This window comes from Amphimedon queenslandica, unplaced genomic scaffold (assembly GCF_000090795.2).
Source record: "Amphimedon queenslandica unplaced genomic scaffold, v1.1 AMPQUscaffold_12459, whole genome shotgun sequence".
Classification (NCBI taxonomy): domain Eukaryota; kingdom Metazoa; phylum Porifera; class Demospongiae; order Haplosclerida; family Niphatidae; genus Amphimedon; species Amphimedon queenslandica.
The window spans coordinates 8,611-17,327 of record NW_003547304.1 but is presented as its reverse complement, the minus strand read 5'-3'; the positions used below and the strand labels follow the sequence as shown (position 1 = coordinate 17,327).

Sequence of the window (8,717 nt, the reverse complement as noted above, 5' to 3'; positions counted from 1 at the left end):
AATCACACTAACGCTGGCATCATGTCTCACTGATACCGTGTCGCCACACTCACCCTCTCCTCTTAAGAACTGGCCAGAAATGAATTTTAAATCAGATCAGAGACACACCCTTGAGTTGTGAGTTAGGATCATGTGATTATCATGTGATGTGTTTAATTATTATTATTATAGTCATTTAAAGATTAAAAGTAAAATGAATGAGAATCCAGTGATGTGGAAAATATTAATATTGATATCTAATAGTAAGAAAAATAAATTATTTTATAACATCATTATTTTCTCTCTCTATCTCTCTCTTCAGATAGATCAGGTTTTCTAAAGTGTAGCTCATTAGTTTATTCATTATTATTTGTATTGATATTAAATTGGAGGAAAGGACGGTCTGCCCCTGCAATTAGTTATAACGAGGATTTACTATCAACTACTCAGTTAATACAATCACTAGCTACTGTGAGTTATATAAACTAAAAGTTGTCACATGTACATAAGATACTAATGCAAGAGGGTACATGTATAATGGCAAGAGTAGTCTTGCATATTAAAAATGGTAAAGGTACGCAATCAACACAATGTCTTGTTTTATGTGGTAGGCAACCATGGTTTAGCAATGGTAGTATAATAGCGTTATTTCAAGTTGCTTCACTGACTAGTTGTTCTTTTCTTTCTTTTCTTCTCTCTTCAAGGCTAAATGGTTAGTGAAGCCATTGTGTTATGTTAGTGAATTATTCAGTGAGCTGTCTTGTGAAGACATAGCGAGATTATTAGAAATATGTGATTCGTTTATATATGTAAGTGTGTTGTTAAAGCTGTTACTATTATTATTATGTTGCTGTTCTTTTAGAGTAATTATCAAGATATACTAAAAGGAAAGATTCCAACAGAAGGTAATGTACATCACGTACAGATGCATAGCATATTATAATTTATCTACTTTCATCTCTCCTTTCTTCCACCATTCCTCTCCTCCCTTCCTCTCTCTTTCTCTCTCCCTCCCTCCAGATTCCCTCCCTGATAGTTCATGGAGTACATTGAAGGCAATATTAAGACAAAATATTAATAAATTTGGAAACATTTACTATAGATTTGTATCTAGAGAACACATTACTACTAATTAATATATTAATAAAGTTATACAGTTGTAGCACAGTACTATGTATAATTCAAATTTAAGTACCTTGATAGAGCTAACCAACAACAGTAAAATGTATTTTTCAAATATATATCAAATGTATCTGTTAAGTCATCCTCAACAACGACAATGCTTTCTATTAATAAGGGCAGCTTCTGGCTCACAAAAAGATATATCTATTTTATCTTTTTGCTGTACAGGTCTATGCTTAGCATTACCTCTTTGATGTACAATTTCAGTTGCAGCTTCTCTAAGGACAGATATTACCTTTTGATAGCCATCTTCTCTAATGGCAGACATTTCAATAAACTTTATGCCATTATTCTAAGCATACTCCTTGCTTATTGATTTAGAATTGATTCTTTTTTCATTGAGATTATCCTTGTTACCGATGAGAATTATCATCACCTCTTTTACACTATGTGCTAAAACTTCTTTTCTCCAAACCTGCTCAATGTTGAAGAATGAATCACGATCATCAATACTGAACACAAAAATAGCAATGTCAGCATTACTATAGAACTGTGTTGTTATCATCAGTTGTATTGTAGCGTTCCATTCCTGCTGTATCGTAAATGTACATCTAATAAATAATTATTTATATTAGATTTAATTTGAAAAAGCAGCTTACTTCTGTTGTACGAGGATTCTCAGTAACAATATTTATATTTACAATATCAGGGATAATTGTAGTTTGAGGCAACCTAATTACTTCATGATTTCAAAGTAATTGGACAATTGATGTTTTTCCAACGGAAAGATCACCAACAAAGAGGACCTATGACTGATAATGAACGTTTTGCTGTTGCAATCTTTTATCTTACTTTTAAATCTATCACCTCTCTAACTTTTGCCCATTCAACACTAGCCTAGATAATTCCAACTTGTAAGTATATACACATTAAATTGTTTTTGCGGCATATGGGTGTATATGATTATGATAAGTGTTTAAAATTCAGATGTACAAGTAGTAAAAGTATTAAGTTATACCTTTGTATCATGAGGTTGTTCCTTTATCTCTTGTACCTCCTCTTCCAGTGGTTCCTGTATTTCCTATAATACAGTATATAATGATAATTACTGACAGTATATACACATAGTTGCATCTTGTCTTTGTCCCATATTGTAGTGTACGCATCCAACAATAAGCTTCATTAAACTAGGGCTGTGACGTATTAAATATAATGATACCTCGGTATGGTATTGACAAAATATCCCGGTATTACTAAATATAGTAATGTATTTAAAAATACTAAAATAATTAATTAATAATTTAATTAATTAATCTTCTAGCTTTGAATGCTGGCAAGTACTGTACTTAATTTAAGTGATTTTAAAGTTAAAGATAAAAACTAGCCATTGCACTGTGTCTGGCTCAAAATGGTGTCATAATTCTGCCACTCCTACTGAACACTTTCACATTGTCAACAACCTTGCCTAGTTGCCTTATGTATCTTTTCATGTATTTTTATGTGTATTTGGCACTACTAAAGTACTGTAAAAGTACGGTATTGACGGTATAACGGTATTAGTAGTTGATACTATATTTAAAACCTTTGAAACTTAAATATATATACCTTCTATATCTAAAAGTAATACCTCGGTATATAGAAATATAGGTATACCTCACAGCCCTAGATTAAACCATTCTTTTTCAATACTGCAAGGTTCTCATTCAATTGTGTAATGAGAGGTCCCATAACAGATCGAAGAAAGGAGCAAGTGACCACAATGGAATATCCAGTATCAATATACTTTATCTTCACAAATTTACCAGACATCTTGGAAAGAATGTCAGTAATATCTTATAATTTCTTTTTGTCAGGTCTCCAGTCAAAGACAAAAGTTGCTGTTTCACATTTAAGAGAAGGGTTTGTATTGACTGATCATCACAAGCTGCATCACAGGCTCACTCCATCCTCTCAAACTTCAAGCACCTACTTCCATAGGCTCCCAAGACTTTGGAATGGGTTGCCATCTTTTGATCTAAGTCTTTCTCCCCCCTACTAATTGTATGAAAGTTAAAAAGTTTTTATGGAACCATTTTCTTAACTCTTTTAATGTCAATCACCCATGCACCTATCACTTATCATGTCCATGCAATAAATGTTCCCACTCCCCTAAAACTTCTAATTTCTCATCATTTTATTATTACTATTATTATTATTATAAACTTTACAGGAGGCCAAAGCTAATCTGATGGAATGCCAACAAAAATTGCTGACACCCAGACCAGACAAAAAAAATAATAAATAAAACCACAAAAACACAGAAACGCTAAGTAAAAGAGAAAGGAACACTAACAGAAAGATGACAAGATGAACAAGGACACAAAAAATGAAAAGAACATGCATTATCACTATTAAAATTAACTAAAAAACGATTCCAAAAAAAATTAATAAGCTTACTCTTATTAACTGGAAAAGATTTATCTAAATCAATATAAGGTAATTTATTCCAAAGACGCACAAGTTTAGGAAAATAAGAGTGATGGAAACGATTAAAGGAGGACAGTGGGAGAATTAGTTTCTTATTGGAGCCAGAACAAGTATTAGTAGAAACAAAATTAACAAACTGGAAAATATCAAAACTTGACTCAAATCAGGTACTGTTTTAATTTTTAATGTAGCATAATCTAAATAGGCTCTTTGACTCGGTCACTGAGTCCTTCAGAGACATCTTTTCTAATTTTTACGCTGTATTTATTGACTTTGTCTTTGTTAAGTTATTATTATTATTATTATTATTATTATTATTATTATTATTATTATTAGCTACTTGGTTATTCTAGTGAAGCCTCAGTGAGCTGTCTTGTGAAGACATAGCAAGATTATTCGAAATATGTGATTCATTTATATATGTACATGTATATAAGTGTGTTGTTAAAGCTGTTACTACTATGTTATTGTTCTTCTAGAGTAATTATCAAAATACACTAAAAGGGAAGATTCCAACAGAAGGTTGAAATGTGCATGTAATTTGATTTACTATACCCTCTCTCTCTTTCTCTCTCCCTTCCTCCAGATTCCCTCCCTGATAGTTCATGGAGTACATTGAAGGCAATATTAAGACAAAATATTAATAAATTTGGAAACATTTACTATAGATTTGTATATCTAGAGAACACATTACTACTAATTAAATACAGAATATCTACCACATAAAATGTTAAAAACACTCACAACAGATGACGTATATTTGTGTCTAAAGTTTGCTAAATGCTGAGGATCTTGGAAGCCTCAGAATAAACAAATCACAACATTTTTGTATAAACTTTATGACTGCATGTGTCATCGTTTTGACTTTTTCAGAAATCTGATCTGATAAAATCCTTTTTGACCTATAGATATTGGTATGTATAAGTCTTCTGATACTACTGGTCTTGCTTGTGCATGCTTAAGTTTCAGATTGATATGTTTCATGAGCACTCTTTCTTCTATTAAGTGTTTTGTTGTCAACATAACGTACACCATGACCATTAATATTATCATAGCCTTTTGCCGATTAATCATCATGAAAATTAAACTATTACTCATAGCTATCAGATCAGCTTCATATAGAATTGGGTCTGCTGGTGAAATCTTAGCATACATGAAACTGTTAATTTTAACTTTACGATTAATGTAATCAGTTGCATTTGAACTAGTTGTTATCTCCATTTTTGATGTGTAGTTCATGAAAGCACTAATGAAATCATTTAAGGACGATGTCTTTGGTTCTGAGTATATTGTAATTGCAAGACGATGAACCATTTTATTTTTGACCTTGTAATACACAAATGAGGTAAATGAGCTCAAATGTATTTTGTTGGTGGCTCCAAAGCCTAGGTGATGAACAAACAATTGAAAATAAGTAACAATTAAACTGTTTGCTTCTTTATTAAAAATGATTTTTAGTGTTTCATCATACTTAAAAGTTGATTTCGAGAAAACTGTTACTTCACTTAATACATGAATTCTCAATTCATCCAAAGAGCATTGTACTGTTGAATCCAAAATCTCTGTGTATGTATCTATTGTTTTCATAGGTACAATTACAGTTAATTGTTTAAGAGGTTGTCCAGGAACAAGTATTGTGAGTAATTTTAAAATGCAGTTAATGTTGTAATTGTAAGTTGTGATTACTATTGACAGCCTTTTCAGTTTATTGAGTTTCATTAAAGGGTGCTCTGATACTGTTGAATAACAGTGAAAGTTATGATAAATCATGATAAGAAGGTCTTCCAATAATGGAAACTTTGAAATAAGTTGACAAATTGGATATGTATCTAGTTCAAGCATTAAATATAATCCTATTATTGCATCACTTGGTAGATCTACTTCAGCCATGGGATCGCTAGACAAATCGAGATCATGCAGCCTAATATTTATTTTTCCATTGACAGAAGTTTGCTGGAATTGAAGTCCTTTTTTGAATGCTTCTAATTCTGTTAAATGAGACACATTAATTCTGATTGTAACATTGTGAGAAGCAACAATATAACCAGCAATAAAATAATCAAAATTATTCATAGGTACATGTACATCATTTGCAATTCTCCACGTATGACCAGAGACTAAATTATAGTCCTTATTGTGTAAAAGTAAATTATTTTCATATAGACATCTGAGCATTAAACTACTGATTATAATATACTGATTATCAGAATATGTTTTCAATACATCCAGTGTGCCTATTTCTTTGTCAATGTATTTTGATAATCCAACATAAAAAATAAGAACATTTTCAAGATTTGAGTTTTGCTCTAACTCTTCTTCAGCAAACATGAATTGTGGATTGTTAACAAGATAAATTGCTGCAAAATAATCTTGTAGTGAAGTGTGTATAAAACTGCTGGACTCATCTTTATCAAAAGCGGAAAAACTAACAATAGTGTCCATCATACTCAATTTTGGAATGCCATGAAGTTCCTTTCCAAAAATATATTCTTGCTTCATTACACCATTAAAAGCTATTTTAGAAAGATTGTAGAAATCTTTCCAAATGCCACTTAAAACAGAATGTTTAAAGTCAATTATTTGTATTAAATGAGGAGGCATTTCATAGTCTATATTAATTACTTTAGTGTCAATGAGGTGTCGCTGAAGTAATGCACGAACATAGTAATTATAAATCCCTGTCATTGTTCTTGGATGCTTATTGTTATTATTCTTAGTATATATGAAGTCAGTGAATACTTTGCACATTATGAAGCAGTTCATAGGATTGTACAGCATATTCTCAATCACAGTATTACCACTGTAATAAGAATGGAACTCAGAAACTATCGTGTCATTTTTAAAATATTTAGAAGCATATTCTAAAATTTCATTGGTACCAAAGCCTCTAAGAGCAATATGTTTTGAATCATCTTCTAAGAAAGTAAGCAAAGGTTCAGTAGCAGCATGTCTGCTTGTAACTATCACTGTTGACTTGGGAAGAATGTCTCCTTTTATAAGTTTAATAAATATTGAAGTTGAACTGTTTCTCAAATGATGTGGAAGCTCATCAAAACCATCTAATATCCAAATAACTCCTGCACCTTTTGTTTCATTGATTGCTAACATTACTTCATTCATATTAATATCATCAACATCAATGAGAAGGTTTGCAATGGTTTTGGCTTTTTGATAAGTTTCAAGACACAGTGGAATTAAAATAACAATTCTATAATCAGTTAAAAATGCATCTGTTTGTTTAACCCATCGTAACGTTAGTTCTTTAGCTAATGTGCTCTTTCCTATGCCAGGCTCTCCTTCAATTAATACAAATCTTAATTGCTCATTAGTCAGTGGTCTCAAAATATTACCAATGTCCATTTTTTCAAAATTATCGTTCTCCAGGATTTCCTTATCAGCACTTAGAAAATCTGCATCTGCTTTCTTGTGGTGACTTTTTGATCTGATTAATTTTTGAGGCATAAAAGGAACAGCAGGGGCTGTTGGACCAGCAGCTGGATATTTATTAATTTTTGGATCTTTATGCCTCGTCAGAGTTCTGTCATACTTTTCATGTAATTTTAATGCATATTCCTCGATTGGTATAGTTACTGTAGGATCAAAGACACTATATGGTGGTACATAGTACATGTATGGCATGTATATTGCTATTATTATTGCTACTATTGCAATTATTGCTCGAATTATTGGCCTCGCCCATACGTTGCGTAGACGAGGACTAGTTGCTACAAGCACTGATACCAGTATAACAATTGACCATAATGATGTAAAACTTTGTGCAGGAGTTCTAGGCATAGACTGTGTAACTACATTGCAATAGCAATAAAAATAATATATATAATTATTTTACAACTTTTGTTAAATTCACTCACCTTGGTGAAACTCCAGGTCCTTTGCTGGTATAGCAATTCCGTTCCGGATCCTGATTTCTTCTGCTGTAGCTTTGTCTCCAGTCTCTTTCACTATATCAGCCAATCTCTCTAAAGTTGGTTTTCCTTTTCCATCAACATTATCCTTCCTTTTTAGCCAGAGAGCCACACACTTTGTAAAACTTTCTTTAGTAGACCCAGCATCTCTTTTTATTGCTTCCAATGTGTTGTAATGCAGGCCACATTTTAGCCCAAAACTTTCCCATTCAGCATCAGCAAAATGCTGCAATTCTGACAAGACTCTATCAAGGTGCTCAATATCTGAAAGTAGAGAAGTCATATTGGTAAACAGAAATAGTATTACTAACTAAGCAGGATAGTAGTATCTGTGATGGAGGCCATTACTGTGACAGAAAGAAGATCGGACAAGACTAGCAATGATATGGAATGCTAGAGCATAGATATTAGAGTTGATTGGAAGCAGCTCACGTGATCACAATCCGTGTCCAAGGAATTCAATTAAATTTTATTGCTTCAAGAGGCAGCCAAAGGACTTTGAAAAGGCATATTTGCAAGGCAGTTTGTATCTGAGGTAGCCCTTATCATTAATAATGATGTATATTTGTACTATTATTTGTTGTAATTGTCAAAATATGCAATTACTCATGCAATCCACGTATAAATTGACTATTTTCAGTAATAACTTGCATAAATACAGTTTTGTACCTATAACTCACCATCAAAAGATAACTACTACGAAAGACTATATTATACCAGACAACTATAAGTAGGCTTGCATTGCAATAGCATACTTTCAAATCTTATTCAATACTCCTGTGGTAGTAAAAAAATGAGTCATAACTTTTGTACCTCTATCGGCAGTACCAAAGATCCTACAGTAACGATTATTGGATTCACCACGCTTGCGTAGGCGAGTACCATGCAGTTGGGTTGTCATTGGCCCTCGCCCATGCCGTAGGCGTATAGGCAAGGGTACTGCGCTCGTATGGCACGCCGTTTGTAACAAAATTCCCAAGTCTGTGATGTCACATTCTAAGCTTATCACGTCACATTGTAAGCTTAGAATGTCACATCCTAAGCTTAGACTATTATGAATGGGTGTGTTTATATGGGAGTGGTTTACTATTTTGAATATGGACTCTAGCTGGTGACCTGGTGTAACTGAGGTTTTTTCTAAGAATTAAGCAGTCTTTTTTACTCGTCAGAATCAGATTGGAGTGGCTAATGAAAGATATATAAATTATGCCATAGAGAGACTAG

At 32.6% G+C, this 8,717-nt stretch overlaps 2 protein-coding genes and 1 long non-coding RNA gene across 6 annotated transcripts; 2 read left to right on the top strand and 1 right to left on the bottom strand.

The window, feature by feature from the left end:
- Positions 1–10: 10 nt before the first annotated feature.
- LOC109587750 (uncharacterized) lies at positions 11–1,170 on the top strand. Of its 4 annotated transcripts, none has more exons than XR_002187768.1 (6): positions 11–117; positions 172–242; positions 302–553; positions 684–788; positions 842–884; positions 1,000–1,170. XR_002187768.1 is itself a non-coding variant. In XM_020003973.1 (6 exons), exons 1-6 carry the CDS (start codon positions 80–82, stop codon positions 1,113–1,115), a joined length of 522 nt encoding a protein of 173 aa, XP_019859532.1. In that variant the 5' UTR covers positions 11–79; the 3' UTR covers positions 1,116–1,170. The 4 variants fall into 4 exon arrangements, 2 of the variants coding, with proteins under 2 accessions (XP_019859532.1, XP_019859533.1); XM_020003973.1 differs by having other exon boundaries at positions 302–450; XR_002187769.1 differs by lacking the exon at positions 172–242 and having other exon boundaries at positions 302–450; positions 1,000–1,104.
- Positions 1,171–1,453: 283 nt separating this feature from the next.
- LOC105314846 (uncharacterized) lies at positions 1,454–2,910 on the bottom strand. The gene is made up of 3 exons (XM_011409241.1): positions 2,791–2,910; positions 2,120–2,182; positions 1,454–1,690 (listed from the first exon to the last, which is right to left on the bottom strand). Exons 1-3 carry the CDS (start codon positions 2,908–2,910, stop codon positions 1,454–1,456), a joined length of 420 nt encoding a protein of 139 aa, XP_011407543.1.
- A 1,142-nt stretch (positions 2,911–4,052) lies between these two features.
- LOC109587751 (uncharacterized) lies at positions 4,053–4,242 on the top strand. The gene is made up of 2 exons (XR_002187770.1): positions 4,053–4,089; positions 4,154–4,242. It is a non-coding gene; the product is annotated as an uncharacterized LOC109587751 (long non-coding RNA).
- Positions 4,243–8,717: the final 4,475 nt, after the last annotated feature.

Coding starts and splice junctions, on each gene's coding strand:
- LOC105314846 (XM_011409241.1), bottom strand. CDS start 2,910: ATGTCTGGTAAATTTGTGAAGATAAAGTATATTGATACTGGATATTCC. Junction 2,183..2,790: donor AATTGAATGAGAACCTTGCA/GTATTGAAAAAG, acceptor ACTGTATTATAG/GAAATACAGGAACCACTGGA. Junction 1,691..2,119: donor AACAACCTCATGATACAAAG/GTATAACTTAAT, acceptor ACGATACAGCAG/GAATGGAACGCTACAATACA.
- LOC109587750 (XM_020003973.1), top strand. CDS start 80: ATGAATTTTAAATCAGATCAGAGACACACCCTTGAGTT. Junction 243..301: donor ATTAATATTGATATCTAATA/GTAAGAAAAATA, acceptor CTCTCTCTTCAG/ATAGATCAGGTTTTCTAAAG. Junction 885..999: donor AGGAAAGATTCCAACAGAAG/GTAATGTACATC, acceptor CCCTCCCTCCAG/ATTCCCTCCCTGATAGTTCA.